At 44.2% G+C, this 24847-nt stretch overlaps 1 protein-coding gene across 1 annotated transcript in view; it reads left to right on the top strand.

The window, feature by feature from the left end:
* The window catches only part of MTUS2 (microtubule associated scaffold protein 2), a 329597-nt gene that overhangs the window by 252996 nt on the left and 51754 nt on the right, over nucleotides 1-24847 (top strand). Inside the window, exons 7-8 of the mRNA XM_064441072.1 lie at nucleotides 3320-3418; nucleotides 8532-8740. Coding sequence (XP_064297142.1) covers nucleotides 3320-3418; nucleotides 8532-8740 — 308 coding nt within the window. The remainder of the gene's footprint in view (nucleotides 1-3319; nucleotides 3419-8531; nucleotides 8741-24847) is intronic.

Here is a 24847-nt window from a genome sequence, read left to right as displayed (position 1 = left end):
CTTCCTAAATCCCTCACCACTAAGGAGGGCCACAGAGAGGCCACAGGGACCCTCCTACTTATGAAGGAGAAGTTGAATAACTGCTAGCTCCATGTGCCTCTCTCCCCAGTCCCTTCCCAGCAGGGCTGAGCTGTGCACTGGCTCTTCCCTTGCTACATAACCCCTCCCCGCTTCCCCGGTTCCTGCATTGCCATCCCTACAAGACCTTAGGAACTCTCCTAATCTTGTAAACTGAAGGAGGGAGGTTATCCTTTTTTCCCCTCCTTGTTATTAGCCGTACTGTTCTGTCCTTGCCAAGATATTTATTTGCACCTTTGCGCACAACCTGATTCAGGCTCTGCTGATCTCCCACCTTCTGGGGCCGACGTCTCCCATGCAGCCACCCCTGACGGGCACTGCTGTCTGCACCCGCGCATGACTCGCTGCTCTCTGCAGACCTCGCCTTGCCCTCTGCAGAACGATGGTCCTCACTGGGCTTGTTTGGCTCTTTGCTCTTTTGTTCCAACTGAGCTCTAAATGGGCAATTGTTCCTCACTTTGTGCTCAAGGTTAAGAGGCTGAACTAATTTCCCAGGTATTGTGTCACAACCAAAACTAGTTAGGTATTTATATTCCACTTATTACTGCTGAAAGCATAAGGAAAACACATTTTCCCTACCATTGTCTGTGTTTGATGTTTGCCATAGGGAAATTTACAGAGGATCTTGCTATGTGGCCCATTTGTGCATCATATTTTTGTTTTGAAAATCACAGAAAAACCAAGACCTCATTGCCATGAAGAAGTAATGCTCAAATCTGTAACCATATAAACTACACCTTACAAAACAAGCTCTGGTTTTGTCTGACAGCTCCCATCTCAGGCTGCTTTCACTTGGTCCTTAGTAATGAAAAGGCACCATAAACTTATTTTATGTCCTGCTCTGTAGTAAAGTACAGTGTAGTAGGTAGCAGACACAGGAAATTTATATCCTCAGTCACTTCACTGTGAAAAGTATTGATCACAAATGATAATCGTAGCCTCAACTTGTCCAATTTACAAACAGCAAAGAGAAAGGAGATGGACCAAATTAAAAGTATGAAGAAGAGTTCAGTCTTTACTAGCCCTTGATGACTGATGGTGCGATTTGCCTATGAACAGTGGGAGGGTGTCAAAGAGGGCCTTAGACCTTCTCCTGTGTCATCCTCCCAAAAATAGTTGGACACAGGGCTTGTGCATGTATATGTGCTCTTCACAGAAGTACTCTGCAAGCGAATGCTGAGAGGTGGGGCTAGAAAATATGAAGCTTGGCTTCTGGTGCGTGACAAATGCTGCATCTGCAGCTGGCTGCTTGCAAATCCTGATGCAGACAGAAATGGAAGGGTGAATGATACATCAAAAATAAGCCTGATACAGCAACTGTGAGTAGCTGTGCTTTGGAGAGGGCGGAAAACTAGTTATCCAGTAAGTGTCCCTGAAAATTATGATCCCTGTATAAAATTATCACTTTTCTCCACTATTGAAATAGCCAGATCACATTAGCATTAAGCAAAATGGAAGATAGTGTTATCTTTTAGACTCCTGCTCTCTTTAAGCACCACCAAGAAAATATGGTTTTGTTTTCCTGCTTCAGATAGTTCAGATTCTGTGGGATATTTTCCTATAAGATGTCCATAAATGTATTTATGAGAAGTGAAAGTTAATAAAGCAAACATTGTTTTTCCTTTATGACAAGTGGCTTGCCTTAAATCTCTCTTTTTCCTGTGAATCCAGGGGTTGCGACACAGTCCTGCAGGCTAAAATACAATCACAAACACTAATGGTAAAAAAGGAAAGCAAAGGGGAAAATACATTAATGTCTCAGGGATTTGCTTTTTCTTGCTCTTCCTTCTTACTTCTTGGTGAGTGTTTTCTGCCTGAAGTCCTGTGGCTGTGACTGTCACACCATGGGCAAACCAGCAGGGCAGGGCTTTTGTGTTACTGCACTCAGCATGGCCCCCCCAGCTATTCTGATGGGAGTTGTGGGTGGGCAGGAGGTGAGATGAGCTTGGGTGGCCACTCTGGCTTTCAGAAGAAGTTGTATCTCCCTCGTACAAGAGGCAATTGGTGACTGCAGAGCTTGGACGACTGACAGACCATCCTGAGCCTGTAACCAGAGAGCTCCAGTGGTGGGAGGAATGATAACAGACACTGAGTTGCCTCCCGCTGAAGAATTAGAGTCTCCTGCCCTGGAGACACTTAAACCCCGCCTGGACGTATTCCTGTGCCCTCTTCTTTAGGTGTGCCTGCTCAAGCAGGGGTGTTGGACAAGATGGTCTCCAGAGGTCCCTTCCACCTCCTACCATTCTGTGATACTGTGTAATTAAAGGAAGAGAGGAAAGGCTAGCACAAAGTTTCTGGAGAACATAACCCAAGAGCTCTGGGGCATCATCCTGTCAGTGGGAAGGATTAGTGGCTGCAGAAAAAAAAAGGGTAAATGCAGAGGTCAGGAGTAATCTGAAGAGCTACAAAAACAGACGGGAGAGGAGGGAGGCCAGGCAGCCTGGCACATGCCTGGGTTGTAGATGAGCATGAACCAGGTGTTGGTTCAACCTTGTGGACAGCAAGGCAATGGTATGGCCCTGTTGTGTCCTGCATTGGCACTGTATGTTGCAGGTTTGTGCACTGAATCTGCTTCAACTCTCTGGACCATGCAGGTCACCATGCAGGTGACTTACCACTCAGGCAGAGACCTACTCTCCTGTCTGGGGTGCCACATCCAGCACAGCCCTGACACGTCCTGCCTGCTTCTGGTTTTGCAGAAGCCTGTCTCTTGCCTGTATGAGAACCTCTTGGGAAAGCTGGTCACCAGAAAAGGTGGTTCCCTAGCCAGGGGAGAAAGTTGATACCGCAGGGCTCTGCAAGTAATTTAACTTTGTGCAATCCTAAGCTTTTCCTCCAGCCCAGAAGATCCTTGGCTGAGGATGCACAGCAAGGTAAAGAGACAGAACACAGAGCTCACAACAGATAGGATGGGCTACCTGTGTAGCCGTTTGTGCCTTATTGGCATTTGTCACTGTGCAGATGGCTGGAGAGCCACGCTAGTGTGTAAAGCCTTCTGACCTTCTCAGTTCTGCGCATGTCAACTCAACCACATGCACACAGTCACGCTTGCAGAAGTGGCAAGTTGGCATCCAATACAGAAGTACTGTCTAGCATCATTCTGTGCAAAGCCCAGGATGTGTATTGGTGAAATACTTCTATTTTGCCATTCTGGTCTGTATCTTAGTGACATAGTTCTACACAATTACAAACAGAATTATAAAATAGGTTTCTTTCTGCCTTTATTTTCTTTCTAAAACAGGTCTGAAGAAAGAAGTACAAAAAGATCAGGATGCTAACAGACCAGCTGTCTCATCCCCTAAGAGATCAGCAGTAACAGCCACCAAGCTTCATTCACCAGGTATTTATGAACCCAAAAGCACTGTTTCAGGGAAGATTTAAACTTGTCAACTTTGTATCTCTTGTTAATACACTAAAATCTGACACCTACCATTGTTAAGTGAAGATTGATTGTGTCCAAGGTTCATTAAGCAGGCTGTGAGTGCAGCAGACTTTATCATACCAATGTATAGGCTGAATAGACTTATGTTTTCTTTGTTACAAACATGCAATCATGTCTCTTTCAAAACGAAGAGTTGTTGCTATTACATGTTTAGGGGTACAGGAACATATTTTTTTATCATTATAATTTTCTTAAATAAAAAGAGAACAGATAGATATAGTGAAATAAAAGACACTTCAGACAATTACCTGGAGTGATAGTATATTACTTGGAATCTACTCTTACTGTGTGCAGAGGCACTGAATTTCCTGGTCGATTTCTATGCATAATTGAAAAAGGGATTTTCTATTGAAATAACCTTCAGAGTCCTATTAGGGCATTGTCAACTTACACCTCGATATTGGGCACAAACACAGTGTTTTAGCATTTCTAAAGAATGATTTTATTTATTTACTAAAATGAAGATAACGTATTTCTATTTATGTCTACTAGGTGTACATTAACAAATGTATAAGGTATCTGAAGGCTTTTGTAAGGCTGGCCTTTGGCTGATTTAAATGCTTCTGAAATGAGTGGGCTTGGTCCTACTGATTTCATTGTGCCTGCTGTTTATCTTCTGTGCTGTTGCCTCATTTTTCAGACTCTACTTAAATCATTTAAATGTCATCTCTACAGATATATGATACTTGAGTTATAATTATGGGGGGTAGAACGCCATGTTTCTTTATTTTATTGTAAAGTATAAAACATGTAGAACAGCTCTCTAGCTCCTGTAACTTGCGTTAAGAGTCTCTTCATGTGTACTAAACCCAATCCCTATTCTTCTCCTTCCTAACCAACAAAATCAAGAAAATGGAAGGTTGAATTTAATCTTTCCAGGCACCAACAAGGCTCAGAATTCTTCTCCTTACTAAGATATTAGGCTAAGATGATGAATGTAACTCTGTCCTCTGAATCATATAATTTTCAGGTTATTTTGCACCTGGTTAGATCACCAAGAGAGATCCAAAGAAAAATTTGTTGTGGAGAGTGACAGAGCAGCAGCTCACCAGCACTTATTTATAACAGTGGGAGTCCAGTTTAAGCACCAGCACCGATTATGGCTGTAGCAGCATGTTACAGCACAGCTGATGTTCTTCCACTAGAACTAGAAAGCAAAATGAAACATAGGCATATTTGTTCTGTGTATTTGCATTACCTTAAGGAGGCCTGCATTTCCACGGTTGACTCAATGATTTTCAAGGCTTACATTTTTGGCATATCCAATTCATGAGGTGACAAAGGTTTCTTCACTCTCATGAGAGGTTGAGTAACTGCCCTCTTTCCATCAGGCCAATTTAGGATTTCTTAAGATTAGTTGTCTGAAATTATGGCAAGCCAAAATTGTTTGTCACTGTAAGGATCAAATAGGAAAATAAACATAATCTTAATATTTTTTAGAGTAGCCTTTAGAATTCTTGAAATAACATCAGGAACAGCAAAGCAATAAGGGCAGATAATCTTTTCACCTATTTAACAATTCTGCAAAATAATCAAGGAAGCCATTAAACAGGACAAGGTGTGAGTGTAGCTGGGGCTAAGGGGCAGTAGCACAGACTTTCCTCCATCAGGATCTTAAACTCATGTGGCATTTACACTTTGCGATAGGAGCATGTGTGCCCCAGGTAACTCCACCACAGCTACATGTGGCTATAGAAAAGGCTCTAAAATTTCTGAGTGCCATTTTTAGGTTGTTTTCCCTCCGTTACTGGCCTCCTCACATGCAGTTCCTTTTTAATCAGTGCTGGGTTTTGTCGGTCATACATTTTTTTTAGCTTTGAATCTGATCTTTAGAATTTGGATCAGTCCTCCTGAAGACTTGCAAGGGAGTTTTGAGATGCAGAGTCTTGCAGGGATCTCAGTTTTATCTGTTGATGCAATTCCTGAAATCTGTGTATAGGAGGAGGTGTACACAGATGCAGGTGCTCTCCTTCCACCCCATTGCCATCTGTTTCTGACATCTGTCATTCTACAGATTACTTGTTATCAAACCTCTCAAGGTAATTTCCTCGCTTTCCTTACCAAAAAGTCGGAAATTGGACGGTTAAAAGGCAAAGAAATTGCATTCCCCATCTAAATCCTCATGGACTGTGCTAATTATGAGTACACACTTGTTATGTCTCCTTAGTTCAAACACTCAGGTAGATAAAAAAGACTTGGGAGTTTTGAAGCAGATCAAAGGGGTTCAGTGATTTCAGCATACAGTGGGTCTGCCCCCCTGGTCCCACCATCAGCAAAAAGGACATTCAGGATCAGGGCCAGCATCATTAATATATACCCTGTTTTGTGCAGAGCAACAAAAGAGAGACATCAATGGCAAAATAAGCTTAATAAGCTGGTTTTCAGACCCAAATGAACTGAGAAATTCAGATTTATCCCTGAGGAGAATAGCGCGGTTTAATTTTCAAGGACAGCTTATAATACTGACAAGGACAACATAGAGGTGTGCACTTCCTTCAAATGTTCCAGTGAACAGGAAAGCTAGAAAGATATAAGACAGAACATCCTGATGGGTTTCTGTTTTAATTAAAACTGGACTGATTTCAGTGGCTTCCCCCTACACTTCTCTCTATGCCTTCTCTTGTAACACCACCATGCTGCCTAAACAACACGAGATTTTTATACTAAAAAGACAGATATTTATGGCTGTTGCTTTCATAAATTTCTTATTTTGTGATAATACCTACTGCCCAGTTAAGAGCCCCTTTAAATGAATGAAAGAATCTGTAAGAAAGTATTCCTTCACAAAAAAGGTGTACAGGCTTTAACTGACATGAAAATGGATAGAGGGCAATAGTTATGCTGGTTGACCTCTCTTAATGACAGACAGTCCTCCCTAACATCCCGTATTGTATTATTCAGGTCTTGCAACATCATGAAGTTAGTCTTGACATGTTGCAAAACCTGGTATTCCTCTTTGCAAATGCAAGTCATGGGCACAAAAAGTTTCAAAGGCTGTTTTGCACTTGCAGCTCTTTGCAGTTGCAGCATGAGATACTTGGAGATATGAGGGAGCATCTCTGCTGGAGCTAGCTCCTTGTAAGTTAGCCTAGAGCCAGAACGTAGTTAAGCAAGTTGGAAGATATGCTCCCAGTGGCTCCATACAAACTGGGGATCTGAAGAAGTAGGAATACGCTCCTGGGGTATTGCTGTGACAAGGCCATACTGCTTCCCTGTCTGACCTAGTAAAAGTGCCCTAAGGATCCACTTGCACACCCAGGCCGCAGTCTTAAAGATGTAAAATATCCAAAGCATGTCTGCCAAAATTATCTATGGAACAGTGCTCTACTTCACAAATTGGCTCAAACTCATACCATCAGGTGCATCTCCGTGGAAGAATTATTCTGGTTTTTAGGAAAGAGGTAGGTACCATCCATGGCAGAATACTGACTCCTGTTACATTCTTTGCTGAGGACTGGGTGGAGGAATTGTTTCAGTATTATTTTTTGGGAACTGTATACTACACGACTATAAAACTCCAGGATATCCTTTTTTCAGATTCTTATTTACCCAACCCTTTCTGCTAACACAGAAATGTTCATTTTTCATCTGTATCCAGACCAATGTCCACCATCTCATGGGAACAAGGTGTCTGACTCTATTTTCTCCCTCTTTTTTACTGACTCTAGCTCCTAGTCTAAAAGCTTGAGACAATAGGAGGAGCTGAGGAAGAGAACCAGAGATTCCTGATTCAGGAATGGGCTAAAAAGCATCATCTGAGGAGAAACTGAGGGTAGAAAAAGGAATCACTAAGCTGTGCAAAGGTGTTGCCCAGCTGACCATAAGTGTTTGTAGAGGAAAGTTCTCAGAAAGCTAGGAGGATAAAGACAAAACAGATTGTCCAAGCAGTGGCTTGAACAACCTGACACTGCCAGAACACTACCTTTTCTTGCTCCATCCTTGTAATTGGGTATATCCAGAGAAATGGATAGTTGACTCTAGCAGGATATGAACTTAATTTAGGATGAAAGCCTCACTTCCCTGAAGTGGCTTATTGTGAGTAAGCCTTAGTTCTTGTGCCATTCATGTGACTATGACACTGTATTTGAGCTGATATCCTAAAGACAAGCTACACTAGTGGTTTCACATCTTTATAAGGCATCAGGCTTTCTTCAAGCCAACTTGGAGCACATCAGAGGAGCCAGAGTCTGTCTGGACCCATTTCTGCAGACCATATAGTGATTCTTGTGTGACTGATGGTGCAGCAAGAGCAGCCATGCAGAGCCAGTGGTGTGACCAGTCAGCATTACCTGGTACCTGGTCGCATTTCTATACATATCTGTTTTGTGTTTAGAAGTGATGTAAAGGGGAGAGCAAGGGTAACTGGCAAGGCAGATTGCAGTATTATTGATAAAAGGAAATAGTGATATCCCAATATCAAGCAACCCATGCGGCGTTTGCATTCAGGGAAGGACAGTTCCAGCCCCACATTATGCCATGTGGAGGCAAAAGAAAATCTGCAAAGGCAGATTCAGGGGTTCAGGTGGCCAAAGAATTCATGTGTAGAGTATAAATGTCATCCAACTGTTTTCCACGTCCACAACAGGATAAGGTGAATCTCAACCTGAAAGTGCCCATTTCTCTCACTGCCATTCAGGAGATTTCAGCATCACATGTCAAGAGGCAGACCTCTGTTCTTGATGATGTCTAACATAGGTGAGATGAATCCTTCCATTAACGACCTCAGTTCTCAGTAAGACACTCTTAGGAGAGCTTTCCTCAACTCGTAGCAGACCTTCAGGCTCAGAGCCTGAGTGAGATGACTGTTACAAAGCTTTGAGCTTTGGCCCCTAGGGAAACATATTTTGCTGTGCTCTTGCTTTTTTTGAAAGTCATTACGGATCTGTGTGAATGCTACAGACCTTCTTTTCTTTTACAGGGCTGAGTCCCAAAGGCCTTAGAAGCACATAAAGCTCATGTCTGTACATATAAAGTAAGTGACCCTGATGGTCTTTTCTTCTCCCCTTTGTAGGACATCCCAAGCAAAGGCCAACCACCCCAAAGAATGGATTCTCCCCCAAACCAGGAGAGAGTCGAGACACTGAAAAGCAGTTCGTTCAAAGATTGAAGGAAAAGTGTGATGAGCAGTCCCAGCAATTAAGCAATATTCGAGATGAGCTTAAAAGGGCCAGCTGTGGCTTTGATGTCTTTGCTATAACAACACAGCACTTTTTCAGGCAGGTAAGTGCAATGGGTACTTTTTACCATTGGAAAGATACTTTGCCTTTACACCAATCACTTGCCCAAATTTATTCCACTGTCATTGAAATTGTTCTTGAGAGCAAAGCATGTAATTTCTTTGCAGCAGTCATTATGCCATGTATTTGAAAATCAGAGTTCAGGAACTTGGAAGAGGAAGAATTGTGACTGAAGCATTTGTCGCAAGCACAGAGGCATTTCAGGATATTTTTAGGAGTGAAGCAGATGCAGAAACTTAGAAGTTCCAGTCCCTGATCACTACAGCTGGAATGGAAAGTGTAACTGAGATATTGATACCTGCAAACAAATGCAAAAAAAATCCATGCATTTAGTCAATGAAAGGTGCTGGATGAAGGAAAAGACTTGCTTTCTCACAGTACTTATCTACTGCTCCTGTTCACCAGAGATTGGGCAGAGTGGTCCCTGTTACAGGGTGCCAATTCCTGAAGCTGTTAGAGTAACATTATCTCAGCATTTAGGAGGTTACATTCAGCAGGTATAAACAACATAAAGAAAATGTTGTCAAAAATTAGAAAAGCTTATTTATTCACTAAACCCGAGACAAAATAAGTAAAGTTTAAAAGGCAACCACAGTAACCATGAAGGACTTGTAGGTATTGCTTGTTTCAAAAGCTGTATAGTGATCTGTGAAATCTAGCTGGGCTCTGAGGTGCAGACCTGCTTCACCTGATGCCCATGTATTTTGTACCATCCCAGGTTAAGCTGTTGTCCCAACTACTTTGTAAAACAGGCAGATGATCACCAGCAGTAGGACCCAAGGTCTGGACAATATCCTTGATTGCCTGTTTGTCTACTTTTGGAAGAGACAATAGTAAACTTTCAGTATTAAATGGGAGAAAGAAAACAAAAACAAAAAAAAAACCCACAGATTTTACACAGGCTTTACAAATTCTGAAATACTTTATTCAGTTATTTTTTTTATAGTAGTAGGAAAGGTTACTTTTGAACAAATACTGTAGTTCACACTTTTCCCTAAATAGGAGCTGATCTTGCCAGGGGGATCTTCACTGAACTGTAAAAAAACAGGGAATTTTTAAAAAGTACTAAATATTTTAAATACCTTCCCAGGGAATTTTTTTCCCCTTGTATTTTTCTTTAGTCTTGACATTTCTGGTCTTGATGGGCATTTGTAAAACTTTTTTTTTTTTTGCTTTTTTTTTTTTGGAGCTGACTGCAGAGTGTCCTTGATTATAGCAGAGGGAAACAAAAAAGGGCAGAGCAGTGTCTGCTCAGCTTTGTCCACTGGGGAGAGATTTTTCATCTCGTGCCTCATTCACAATTTGCTGAAGGAATTCTGGAAGCTTGGGCATATCTCCTTCGTCTCCTCTGGATATATTTTAAATGAGAACAGATGCAGCAGCTGAGCGCTGAGATGACTCTCATCCTGCTGGTGCATGTTAGATCTGTCCCGAGAATGCCTCCTAAACTGAACACCTCAGGGGACTTGTTTTAATAGAGTCATCTCTAAGTCCTGGCCAGGCATAGCTGTGCCTCGTGTTCCCTGCTCCTCTGCACTGTCAGGCCAGCTGGGGGTTTGCAGTAATATTCCTCTGAGCGCCTAGAGGACTTGGAGGTAAAAAATAATATACCTGTGGAATTTAAGCTCCTTCAGGCTTGGGCAGGATTAGATGTAGATTTTTTTCAGATCCACTGCTGGACTCACTTACCTGTGTTCAGCCTGAGTGTCGGTCCCTTTTGGGCTTGCCTGGTTGCCCTGGAGTATATATATATCTCCACATCACTGTTCAGTGCAGTGCAAGACACTTGTGTCTTTGCTGCTTACTGCTGGGAGCCCTTCCAGGCAAAGACACCCCTGGCTTCCCTGAGTGACAAGGTGCACAGTCAGTGAGCCCAGCAGTTATCCGTTAGGCACTCAGATGTGGTACATACATTAGGAGTATGGTTGTTTTATGCTCCATTTTTAGTGAATAGGTGCAAATGAGCACTTTCAGAAGAATATTTACAGCACCAAAGATCTGAATTTCTGCTTGAGGTACTTGCCTGTTTCAACAGAGGCCTCCAGGGAGGCCTAAGGCTGCTGCACCTTTACATTCGATGCTTAAATTGAGAGCCTACATGTGGTGGGATGATCTGGGACTACTCAAGGAATTGCATAATTGGGCAGCCTGTTGTCTTGCAACATAGACACAGACTTCCAAGTTTTTGAGTCTCATTCGAAAATAACAATCTGTAGACATTTTCTGAGATCGCATTATTGTTTGAAAGCTTGAGCAAAATTGAGTTGGTGTGATTTGAGTCAGGGCAGCATGGAAAAAGAAACTTTTCCCATTATAAAAATAATAACGATTGTGTGTGTTCTTTTCTGAGAAGCCTGCAGGCAAAATGGTTGAGGTCTGAGTAGAACTGCAGTTTGGCGAGGGAATAATACTCATTTAGGAACAAGGTGGGGCTTTATTCCAGAGAAGTTTGAGGTTGATTTGTCTGACTGGAAGTTTTACTCTGTGTAGCAGAGGGCCCAATCCTACTTTGGTGCTAGGGAGTCTCTTTGGGCTGATAGTCACCCATAGCCTAATTTTAGTATATGTCTCTTTTTCCTTACACCACACCAAAATGTTGTCCAAAACATAGATTTTTCTCTGAATTGGAGCTGAATTCTGTTGGAAAATGTGTTCCCAGGCAGTGAGGACTGGGCTGGGTCTTAAAAGCTACCCAATGGCTAGTGTTTTGCACACAGGTAGGAGTCTCCCCATGCCTGTGGCTCTGTTGTCTTGCTCACGCTGTTTCTGTTCTCTCCAAAGCTGGGGAAAGCACCAATGCAAGTGGTCCAACAGACAGGTTTAGCTTCTTTGAGTGCTTTCGAATTTAAAGCACTTGCTGTAGCAACCTTAAGGTTGCATGACCATTTTCTTTGGGGTTTGTTGGATTTGTTTTCTGACTGTTCCAGACCACTCCTGAATGGTGTCCTGGAATCATCTCTCTTTCCTCGTTGAAAATGCTCTTAGTAGGCAAGATTCATTTAATAGGCATCAAGAAGTGCACAACATGTAGCAGTACTTAGTACAGGCTCATTAAATGACAGCTAAACCCATTTGCTATCTGGGAAAAAAGCCTAGGCAATAGAAGCAGGTGATGACTGATAGAGTGGACAAAAAAAATATCAAAGCAGTGGTTCGACATAAGCATTTAGCTAGTTATGAAAAGTAATGATTGCAGTGCCTGTGGACAGCATGGCTTCTCATTATTCATTAATTAGCAGATCAATTAGTTAAGGCCCTCAGATAGGTACGTTAACTTCAAATTTATTCTGAGGAGGAGCAAATTGAGTTTGTCCTTAATGTTGGATGTTCATCATATCAATGCAACCTTTGTGCTGTGAGAGCTACTCCAAAGTGAACAACTGACTGGCGGGAGTTGGAGTGAGACGATGAAGATGATACCATGAAGACATTTTAGACCAAATATCATGAATGGCTTCCCCTGACTTGGGTCACTACTGACCTGATTTGGCTTGTTAGCCCAGTAATGATGACAGTCCTGGCTCAGTTTCAGCCCTGTTCAGCAAAGTGACAAGCAGCAGTCCCTCTTGGAAGTGGTAACAGTGCCATCTAAAGGACAGTAGACCAAATTAACAAATTCTGAATGCTAAATCCTTCTGGACATAAAGAGGGAGAAAAAAAAATCCACTTTCATATCTCTTTCATATCTCTAGTACACTCAGAGCAGATGTATTTTTGCTGAGGACTGTCATGGACAAACCGTGCTGAGGCCCTGGAAACTGGGCTAATGCCTTTCTGCCAGTACAGCATGCCCAAACAGCTGAAAAGTGGAATCTGGTTAGCAAGTTCTGGCTCTGAAATTTCAAATCAGTACTCCAGATCTACAGTGGATGTGAGGGGAAGGGATCCTTTCTGGGCTGCACACCCCAAGAGTGGGAGCAGGTAAGGGAAAGGGTTATGCTGCGGTAGTCTGTCCCATACTCTGCATGGGCACGGAGGGGTTTCCAGACTTGCAGCACGGCCTTGTGCTGCAGTCTTCATCACAGGGGGGAAACTGCTCTGGAGAGGTCCCAGCACATGGGCACAACCAGATCAGCTGGGAGTGGGGGAACCACACAGAATCCCTGAACAACAGTTGGGACAGCACTGCAGTACTTGAAGGTATCCCAGCACTTTGTGTATACCAACATGGGGAAAGGCATGTCACCAGTAACCTCTGTGTGCATTTGTCTCCACAGCTGAGTGTGGGATGCTTTTGCATGAATATACAATACACATCTTCCAGACAAGTAAATGCATGTAGCAGCATCCTGCAAAATCTAGAATGGACAAGGAAAACCTTCTCCCCCATTCAAATAACTGAGATATGTCTGTATTTTTCAGAGTAATGTTTCTGTCCTGTGAATGGACCATACACCACCTAGTGTCATGTAACCACCTTGTCCAAATGCTGTTGACCTCTTGTGTTAGAGGCAAAATTGGTTGCACTAGATATAAGTTGCTTGGCACTTCCTACCATTGTCTCCAAAACAGTAATCTGGGCTAACATTTCAAATGCATATCTCATGCTGAGCTGGAAATTGTTTATTTTCACAACTGTCTGTGAGAATGAGTTTAGGAGAAATATATCTATTGTTTTACCTGGTGGTGGCACAGTGATAAGAAGCTAGCGCTCATTATAAAAATAGACCTTCTGGCTTTCAGGGGTACTATTTTCCCAAAATTTGCAAAATATGTTAGAATTTGGCCCAAGAATAGTCCTTAGAACAGTGCCACTCCATCCTCATCATTATTACAGCTTGGCTAGATTTCCTGTATTGAGCAAGTTCAGTTTTTCCTTTGTTCGTGCTGAAGACCAGAGCAGTCAGAACAACTCAATCTTTTCATTCTGTATCCTGGAAAAAATCCATTTTGGACTCATCAGACCTTGACAGTTTAGGTATATGAATCCAAAATATTTTACTGCAAGGCAAACAAAACCCTTTGTTTACTTGGGAGAAAATAATTAGGAAGACGGTTTGTCATCATTTAGGTCTTTCTAAACTGCTTTTAAAGTAGAAAGGCACAAGATTTGGTATTGGGGGCTACTAGTCACAGTAAAACAGAGCAGTAAGAATCGAGAGATGCTCCTTTACTTGCAAGCATTATGATGAAGGCTCTGTAATGCAGCTGCTATGGGAAGCACAGGACACTCACGCATGGTCGACCTGCCCAAGGAATGGATCAGGGTTTGTGAACTCAAGGAAATTGCCTTCTGTAGCCCCCTGCTTATTTGCTTTGGGTGCTAAAAGACAGGCAGTGAAAAGGTAAGGTGCTGTAGAAATAGAAACCTGAAAGCAGCTGAATACCTTTCCCCTCCTCATCCTCTCGGTAACTGGATGTTACAAGAGGATGCTACACAGGACCTATAGGAAGGTAATTTCATCCAAGCTCTCCACCTCTGTGCCAGAGCATGTCCCTCATTTTCTGCTTGCACAGCACTTCTCAGTGCTCACTACTCAGCTGCTGTGACTGCAGAGCCAGACACTCGCCGCACTGTGCCCTTTGGGTCTGCCAGCAAAACCCACCTCTCACCTAGCACAGGATCTAAGGGATGTTTTTAATCCCCCCGTGTCTCAGTGCTCAGCTCTTAGATGGGGACACCAGAGAACTGTTATCACATGACGTGCCGTGGAGGAAAAAAACCATAGTATTTGTGATGCACTCTGATATGGGGGTGAGAGGATGAAAGAACAGCCCGTGAGGAAAATCAGCACTTTGCAGTCATGGGTATCATGGGTAATAAATAAGGCCTTGGGCTATATAATACATGAAGAAAGTAAGCAAATTCAGACTGAATACTGACATGCCTATTCACTGGGCAAGGTGGGAGTGCTGTGCTGTACCCTGTGCTGTGGCTGTATGATGGATCCACCCCACAGAGTGGACCTCCATCCACCATGGTACTCCACCGCTTCACCACTCGTTTTTGGATGCAGTCACACACCCATCGAAGGGTTGTGGGGGTGTGAGGTGGTTGGAGTGGAGATGATGATGGGGGATATCGGGTATTGTGAGAGAACAGAGAGAAATGCCCTGCTGAGGACTTCCCGGGTGGGCACTGTGTGAGGTGGGAGTGGGGCCAAGGTGGTGCAGTCTCCCATTCTGTACATCTTAGCTGTGTGATCCGGGACAGCGCAGGTCCCACAGCAGGATTTCCTCTGTGATGTGGACTCACCTGCACAAGCTCCTTCCTCACTGCAAATGGGGCAACTAGATAACCTCTGCCTCTGAGGTGCACCCCTTTTTCTCTTCTCTGGCTGGGTTATTTCATTACATTAGAAGTTATAGCAGTTATATATACTGGGCTTGTGCCCTACGGCCATCTGGCTGAGGAGGAGACAAGAACAGGAAAGCGATAAAAAGAGGAAGCAGAAACTTGCTGGGCTGACCCTGTCTCTGGTTTTCTCAGATCCTGTCCTGCGGGGCAAGGAGTGGGAGTGCGTAACTCACCCCCAGGGAAGCAGGCAGTGAGCAGCCAGAGCAACGGCATTTGGAGGGGCAGAAAGGGAGCAGCAGCAAACTCCTTTCCCCACCTGAAATCCTGAGGGTACAAAGCAAGCACAAAGACTCTGCAGAAGAGTTTTAAGGGGAAACATCAGGGAAAGGCTGATGTTTGAGCAAATTCAGGTGGGAGCATAGCTGGAAAAATAGTAGGTGAAGAACTACTTGCTTAGAAGAAAGGCTGCTTCTTCCTTCTGTGTCAAGAGGAGATGCCTCAAGCATGTTAATTGTGCATGTTTTCTGTTGAGTAGGTGTTGCTGTACACTTCTATGGGAGAACTTATCTTGGGCCGCATATCTCCGGGACACAGGGCTCTACCCACCCTGGGGACAGTGATGCACAGACATCAATATGATGGATACAAAATGTCCGTCTATTTGGCTGCGTCACACGCTTATATAGCTCTTGCGCTTCCTGTTCCTGCCACTCCTATGGGGAGGAGTCTATCTTTCCGTCACAGCCCGTGATCTTCCGGTCGCCAATCCCTGTCTATTCCCCTACAAGTAGGAGTTAAAAGTAGAAAAAGTAAAAAATTACATATATATATAGACACACGCATATATATAAAACCGGTGTTAATCAAGGACTAATTATCTTCACCCAGCCATTTGCCACAGGGGATTGCATAGTGGAAAAAGAATAAAAAGGAGCACTTGGGGGACTCCACTTCCGAGATGACAGTAGAGATTTTTGTTCTCTCCCTGTAGCTTCTGCTTCCTTTGCAGTGTCAGAGGACAAGCCCTGTCTGGACCCATTTGTGCTTGTGGAGCAGGCGCTGCCTAGCCTTTCTTGGCATGACTGGCCATGGCACACTGCTGCCAGCACTTTGGTGATGGGTTCATGGTAATGCTGGACTAACCCTGATGGAAATAACCCCCTGACTCTGGATGCCGAGGGGGAAAGGGAGGCAAGTGAGCGGGAACCTGTGGGCAGCACAGGCAGCGTGTGCCAAGCTGCAGCTGAAGTGGGTTTGTTTCACAGAGCTACTGGCAAAGGTGCTGCAGGGACCAGGGGGAAAGCTGCCCAGTGGTCCTCCCTGACCTTTCCGTCTCTCCTTTTGGAGCAGTAACTGATGCTAGACAGCTCTAGAGACATGTCACTGCTTTTGATTTCTGCACCTGGCAGCACCTGCAGTGGTTTACTCTACAGGTCACCATACTGTCCAACGCACAGCACTATCCTCAGGCACCTCACACTCAAAATGGTCCTTTTAGGTAAGACACAAAATGCTTCTATCCCATCACTATGTAGAGCTTTTCACTAGTGAATAAATACAGGAGCCCTTGGGGCAGCGGGGGGAAGACCAGAAGGGTCTCTCCACAGCTTTGCTGCCAAAATGGCAGCAAATGTTAGACTTGTGCAAATACCCTACACTACTCCCAGACAGCATCCCTGCAAGGCGGAAGGAAGGAAATGCAGGGAACCTCTTGGCTTTCCCACAGCCACTGCTGTGGCAAATAGTGCAAATTTTTGTTGGGGGGGGAGGGGAGGGAAGAACATGCTTCCCTGGGAAACACTGAGGTACTTACATGGCCTTGGTTTGAAACAAACCTCCAGTTAGAGGATGTTTGTATACCTGGGTTAGAGAAGAATTTTGTTAGTTAAACATAAATATTTCAAATTTCAAGGTAAAAAATATAGCCCCAGGCATTCTAATGCTTCTCTTGAAGAGGTTTTAAATGCCCATTGAAAAATAAAGATCTCTTTATTTACATGTTGTCCTCAAAGAGAAATATATTTAGGCTGTGTGCCAAGCACCAGGTAATGGTGAATTTATTTTCTCCTTTTGTTTATATTGCCGATCTCTGTGTAACCAACTGACTTTGACAGCCTTGATTTTATAATGCATACAGAGGAAAAAAGCGGAATAAGAGTCAGGAGTGGCCCTTCTGACAATGGCATCCTCCAAGCAGGGTGGCTGATCTGAGGGATTTGGCAATGCATTAGGAGCTGTGTGAAAAGAAGTGGTGAGCAACAGGATCCAGTGGTATTGCAGCCTTCGCTCATGCAGGGAATAGAGCAAAACCTGAACTGCAATGTTTTCATACACTCTTGAAGTTCAGCAAATGAGTCAGTGGAAATGTGTCTCTCTTCTGAATCCCATGCATTTTCAAATCCTCTTTCACAGTTAGCCAAAATTTCATTTTCTAAGATTCATAATTTCTTTTCCACTTTAAACTGGAAGATCTATTTTTAGTTAAGGATCCTGTTCTTTGCAACAATGGACCTACCATTCTCAGGGGAGTTGCTGAGTCACAGTAACTGTCCATTTTTCAACCTTTTGTTAGGTTTGGCCTTCATTTCCACAACAGGGAGCCTGGGAGTTCTGTTAACTGTTTCCTACAACAGGTGTGAGGACAATGCAAGGATCTCAGCACCACAGCCACCCAGTTCTGGCCCCATCAGTTGTCCAGGGGTGCTTGTGCTTACTGGGGTTATGTTTCAGGGAAAAACCCTGAAAACATCACATTGTCCATCCAAGGCAATGCAGTAGGGATCTGGGCAGAGTTTGTTAGAGCCATAGCTTCAATCCGCCAATACCAAAATGTTCAAAAGGATATATTTTAGACTCCAGGTGCCTGCATTATTCTATCAAACTTTGTTTCATCAGAAAAAAAATGCAATAGTGAATAACGATTCTAGCATCCAGAGACTTTTACACTCTTGGGTCAGTACTTTGTGACAGAAATGTATTAGTAGCATTTGAGCTAAACATGTGAATGTTCTTGGTACAGGCAGTCTGAGATGGCACTTTCGCAGACCCTGTGTGGCTGCTCTGCATGTGCAGTGGGTAGACCTGAAGTAATTTCAAGACTAAATTTTTGAACAAAAGTCACAGTCAACCTAGAGAGGGGGCAAATACCAAGTTACCCACCCAGAAGAAGCAGTGACCACCAAGTTACTTGACATATATCTACATGCTGGTAATTACTTTCCCATAACCTGTCCCTCTGGCAGATCCATGTCCCTCTCTCGTCCATGTGGCCAGCCTCAAGCATCACCTGATAGCTCAGTTTGTGGCTGTAGCCTCATGTGGAGATGCCTGTTGTAGCATCCCAGCATCTCTTCTGCCCTCAGATATACACCCGTGGCCTCCCCTACCTTCTCCCTGCTTGTATTGTCAGATCTCTGGCAGTAATACTCTTGTTTGGTGCCCCCAGGGCAAAGTGGCATGGATCCATTAATATAGACATGTCCAATAATGACATTTATAGGCATCATCATAAAAATGGAAATAATGATCAGTGTAATAGAAACTAAGTTTGTTTAAGGATCTTACTGCTTCTGCAGCCTCATAAGAGGAATGATTTATTATCCATAACAAAGGTCTGGCAATGCTAATTGTCCATCAAACCAGCTACGTGCCAGCTTTTTGATTGCAGAAATAGCAGGCTTGATGCATAATTGCCTTGATTTGGTTTTAGCCATCACAAATCATAAAGGCTAGTCTTACTTGGAAAATCCATTTTTATCTTCTTATTTGCCAGTGCAATAAAATCTGTTTAAGTAACATTAGCTTCTTGCATTTAATTGAATTACGCAGAACAAGGAACAAAAAGATGTTGTCTGGACTGAATTGGGTGTGTTAAAAACAGAAAGCACTTGGCTGACTAATATATTCCTTTTAGTTTATATTTGACCTCTATACAACAATCTCATTAGAATTTAGGACATTAACATTTTTATTATTCCAGTTATCCCAACAGAATGCTAGACATTTTGCAGATGGTTAAAGATGATGTTCCAGTCCTGGAGTGCTTCGCATCTAAATAGGCAATAGCCCAATTAAAACTGGGGAGTTAAAGTGACTGAGTCTTGGAGTTTGCCATATGTCTAGCTTATTCAGGGATTTATATGGAAAGATAGTCACATGTTTGTGTACCTGCACATGGGTACACACATCTCTGTGCAAGTACATGTCTACAGTCTGTTCTGCTGTCTCAAATATCCTCTGGAAAGACACATTTTCAGCGAGCATACGGAGGATAGGGCTGGCGCATTGCAGGGCCTGGGATCACCAATGGGGCCCCAGTGACAGGCACCGCTGGAGAAGGACCAGACTCTGCGGAGTCCTGCCAGTGGCTCACCTAAGCGCAACAGTGAGGGCAGGCAAGAAGTCAAAGCAAAACCACGTACACTGGGAGGTGCGGAGGCAGCAATGGTTGTGTTAACACAGCTCTGTATGAGCTGTGGAAGAGAGCCCAGTGAGTGCAGTTTCCCTTCTGCAGACAGGGATATTCCCACTGTTCAAATCCATTTACACCAAACAGGTGTGATGAATATTTTATATCCCACATAAGGTCATCCCACCTGCCCTTGCTGGTGTTTCCTGTGGTGCAGCATGTGTCTCTGGACTCCTGCAGAAATGAGCGGCAGTACGTGTCCTTGGGAGCACCGCTGGGCTGATGGCTGCCTCCGAGGCAAACAGGCTGCACAACTATTCTTATTATCTCACTCTGATTTCATCAGTGGGGAAAAAATAAGCTACATTTCTTCCTTTTTTTGTATTGCTTAGTACACTGAGAAAAAGGACCTTGGTATATATAGTGTAGAGAATTCTGTTTGGAGAGACATAAAAAAGGAGCATGTTGTGTAACTGTGTACGTTGAATACTACTGCTAAAATAAGGAAGCTGAAGTAAACTGAAATTGTATACATTTATCGCAAATATAAACATCAATATCTTGTCCACTGAACTAACAGAAGACAACCACAAAGTGTTGTAAAGGAAAGCTAACATACTTTTGTAGACGAATATATTTATATAGTAGTAAAATGAATAGTCCCAGAGATCTTTAATGACATGTGTGCAAAACTTAGTCCTTAATGAAGTGTTTCTTAACTTTCAGCTAGAGATTAATAGATGTTAGAGAGCAAATTGGAGGGCTCTCCTCTGTGATGGACCTCCTGTGCCAGTCGGAGCAAGGGGCTCAGTGCAGGGCTCAGTCCAGCAGCCATCCGCGCAGTGCACGTGACAGTCAGGACAAGGGGTCTGGCCTCTCACAGAGTACCCACATTTGGTCTACAGCCAGTGGACAGACCCAGAGGGATGCTTCCCCTTGGGGAACATATCGGGGGGGTTCTGCCCACAGATTGTAGAGGTGACCTGGCACCTCCAGGGTGCTGGCTGGGGCATACTGGGGTTCACCACCACTTGCCAGAGAGGTGCCTGATCTTGGCCTTTTCCTGGGGCTGCACTTGAGATGCCTTTATACATTTGAGGTTTGGTGCCCCAGGTGCTTGCCTGCGTGCTGCAGGCAGCCCCGCTTGGTCCCATGACTCTTCTGTTCTGTGCAGGGACTCAGCTTCCCCAAGAGCAGAGAAAACTACTTTTTCCCTTAATGTGGAGCACTGCATCCCCTGGTACATGGGACATTCTTCCTGTACCTGTCATAGTCACCTTGCTCAGGCTGAGCCTTAGCGCGGAGGATTGGTCTGACCACAAGACTAAGTAAGTAGTGATGCCTTCAGCAGCTGAAGCTGGCTGTATTTCTGGACATGGATTTTGGAGCTTCTTGAAAAAAACGTGCATAATGTTGAGCTGCCTGCTTTAAGCTGCACCACATTTAAGTCCAAGCAGGAGATAAGCACCAAGGCAGGACTTCAGGCAGGAGGCAAAGCACCCCAGCTCTCTGGAGAGGCACTCTGAGCATGCTGTAGCAATGAAAACCCACAGGTAACTTGCAGGCTAGGGAAAGACATCCTTGGTAGGTGCTAGTGCCTGCAGAATTATCACAGAATCACAGAATCACAGAATCCCAGGTTGGAAGGGATCATCTAGTCCAACCTTTCCAGGAAAAGCACAGTCTAGACAAGATGGCCCAGCACCCTGTCCAGACGACTCTTAATAGTGTCCAACGTGGCCGAGTCAACAACTTCCCTGGGCAGATTATTCCAATGGGTGACTGTCCTCAGTGTGAAAAACTTCCGTCTCATGTCCAATCAGCATCTCCCCAAGAGCAACTTGTGTCCATTCCCCTTTGTTCTCTCCATGGGACTCCTTGTAAAAAGGGAATCTCCATCTTCGTTGTAGCTGCCCCTTAAGTACTGGTACATGGTGATGAGATCCCCTCTGAGCCTCCTTTTCTCAAGGCTGAACAAACCCAGCTCGCCCAGCCTACCCTCATATGGCAGCTTCCCAGTCCTTTGGTCACCTTGGTGGCCCTTCTCTGGACCCCTTCCAGCCTGTCCACATCCTTGTTGTACACCGGGGACCAGAACTGTACACAGTACTGCAGGTGTGGCCTGACAAGCGCTGAATAGAACGGGATGATGACTTCTTTCTCTCTGCTGGCGATGCCCTTTTTGATGCAACCCAGCATCCTGTTGGCCTTCTTGGCCGCAGCAGCACACTGTTTGCTCATGTTGAGCTTCCTGTCTACCAGGACCCCCAGGTCCCTCTCCACAGAGCTGCTCTCCAGCCAGGTGGATCCCAGTCTGTGCTGCACTCCTGGATTATGTTTTCCTAGGTGCATGACCTTACACGTGCCCTTGTTGTACTTCATATGGTTCTTGTTAGCCCACTCTTCCAGCCTATCCAGATGTCCCTGCAGAGCAGCTCTCCCTTCCAGAGTGTCTACTTCCCCACTCAACTTGGTGTCATCAGCAAACTTCATCAGGCTACACTTGATGCTGTTATCCAGATCACTTATAAGGATATTGAATAACATAGGGCCCAATATCAATCCCTGGGGGACTCCACTTGTGACAGGTTGCCACTTGGAAAATGAGCTATTTACCACCACCCTTTGGGTGCGGCCTGTCAGCCAGTTCCCCACCCACTGCACAGACCACTTGTCTAGGCCATAACGCATCAATTTCTCCAGGAGGAGACTGTGGGGGCCCGTATCAAAGGCCTTGGAGAAGTCCAGATAGACAATGTCCATTGCCTGCCCCATGTCAACCAGGCAAGTCACTTTGTCATAGAAGGCCACCAGGTTTGTCAAGCACGATCTGCCTTTAGTGAAGCCATGTGGCTTTTCCCAATCATGTGCTTCATTTGACTTGTAATGGCCCACAGGAGGATTAATTCCATAACTTTCCCAGGGATTGAAGTAAGGCTGATGGGCCTATAGTTACCCGATCCTCCCTCGAGCCCTTCTCGTAGATAGGGGTAACATTTGCCTTCCTTCAGTCCTCTGGGACATCTCCCATTCTCCACGATTTCTCGAAGATTATGGAGAGTGGCCTTGCAATGATGTCAGCAAGCTCTCTCAACACCCTCGGGTGGATGGCGTCAGGGCCCATTGATTTGTGGGGGTCAAGCTCCTGTAGTAGTTCACGTACTAACTCTTCCTTCACTGATGGTGGGTTGGTGTTTGGTTCAATTGGCAATTTTGTTCCCAAAGCCTGGGACCCAACAGTGGTGGTGAAGACAGAGGTAAAGAAGGTGTTGAGGACCTCTGCCTTTTCAGCACCATTGTGATTGATTCTCCTTTTCCATTTAACAGTGAGCCTATATTTTCCTTCTTATTCTGCTTATGGTTGACATGTCTGAAGAAACCTGTCTTGTTATTTTTCACGTCTACAGCCAGTTTCAGTTCGAGTTGGGCTTTTGTTTTTCTAACTGCATCTCTGCACACTCTGGCTATGCCCTTGTAGTTCTCGGCAGATAATCCTCCATGCTCCATCTCTGGTATGCTTCCCTTTTGGATTTGAGTATACCCAGGAGGTCATGGCTGAGCCATGGGGGCCTCTTGTTCTGCTTACTTCCCTTTCCTTTGTAGGGGATAAATTGGCTTTGTGCTTCCAATAGAGAGTTCCCAGCACTCACTAGCTCCTTTGTCTTCCATGGAAGCTTCCCATTGAATCCTTCCCAGCTGAGTCCTGAGTGAACTGAAGTTTGCACTTCTAACATCCAAAAGCCTTGTCTTAGAGCTGACCTTCAGCACACTCAGCAGGATCCCAGACTCCACAATATTGTGGTCACTGCAGCCAAGGCTATCACTAACCGAGATATTACAAAGCAGGCTTTCTTGGTTTGTGAATACAAAGTCCAGCGTGCCTCATTCCTGGTTGGCACATCTAACATTTGTATCACGAAACAGTCCTCTATACACTCCAGGAACTTGGTGGATGACATGCGAGCTGCCGTATTGTTCTTCCAGCAGATGTCTGGGTACTTGAAGTCCCCCATCAGGACCAGGTTCTGTTGGCCAGACGCTTGCTTTAGTGCCCCAAATATTGCTTCGTTGGCTTCGTCATCATGGGTAGGAGGTCGATAGCAGATGCCCACTGTGAGGTCCTGCTTGGAGATGACCCCTTTGACCTTAACCCAGAGGCATTTGATAGAGCAGTCGAAATCACCATAGTTGACTTCAATACATTCAAGGTGTTCCTTAATGTATTCTGTCCTGGAAAGTAGAGGACAATGTTCAGGATGGACTGGATGTTGTCCATGGATCTCTGCATTAATGGTGGGATCCATGTTGCAAAAGAAAAAGGTTTCAAGGTTTCTTTCTGCTCTGATTGTAAAGAAACAGAGACAACCTCTAGATACGACATAAGCTTCCAGACCTTTGGCCTGATTTTTTTGCTTTCACCTTTTGCTAACTGGCATTTTTAAGAGTAAACATGTTACAAAGGAGCATAACATACTCAGAGCACCAGCTATATACATTACAAGGATTAATTTTAGAAATAAGCATGGAACAGTTGAATATGTGCCATATATTTGTGTAGGTGCCATGCATATGACCATAATGTTTGAACTTCTTTCCCTACATCTTCTGTTGCACATAAAACTGCATTTCACCTATCTTTAGTTAAAATGAAGTACTGGAAGTTACTTAGTTTTAGGCACATTAAAAAAAAGGTTCTGTCTTCTCTTCCCTTCCTCCAAGGCATTTTTAAATGTCATTTGCAGAAAGACTTCAGAAGATTATTTACTGTGTTCCCTCACCACTGCATATTCCTAAGCCAGAAAGTTCTGCTGATATAACTCTGACTCTCCAAAAATACTGCTGCAGTCCCAGGGGATGAGAGTGTAAATATCGTAAGTCTTCTTGTGTAGATCCGTCAGCAGCTGATGCACAAGAGGGGTTTTGCAGCAATACAGTGGAACTTTCATGGCTGATGAAAATTCCTGGCAGATGTGAGGTTGCTCCAGTGCAAAACAAGCCTTGAAAATACAGATAGACTATGACTACAATTCCCACCATTAAGCCTTTCAAGACTGTGTGCCACCTCTGCAAAAATCTCTGTTATAGACATGCTGATGGAAAAGGAGCACTTTCTTTTTCAGTGAAGTTCTGATCTGATCTTCAGTTTTGCGGGTGCAATTTCACATCCCCATTGCATTCCATGTGGATTGCGGTTACAGATTTTAGCAGCTAGGTAGCCATGTACATGTATTTGCTTTGTGGACTGCAAGATGCCTACACTTTTGAGCATATAAAACCAACATGCTCACATTCCTACTGATTAATTTTTGATCAGTGATGGATGCAGCAAAGCCAGGCTGAAACCGGCTCTGCCTCAAGCTGTCTTTGAGTACAATCCTGACTTGCCTCTGTGCAAAGCAAAGCCCAAGACCTCATCCCTTCACCCCCACCATCCTGTAACTGGC

This window comes from Phalacrocorax carbo, chromosome 1, assembly GCF_963921805.1.
Source record: "Phalacrocorax carbo chromosome 1, bPhaCar2.1, whole genome shotgun sequence".
NCBI classification, from domain to species: domain Eukaryota; kingdom Metazoa; phylum Chordata; class Aves; order Suliformes; family Phalacrocoracidae; genus Phalacrocorax; species Phalacrocorax carbo.
Note: the sequence above shows the minus strand (reverse complement) of the source record. Positions and strands in the feature narration are given on the sequence as shown.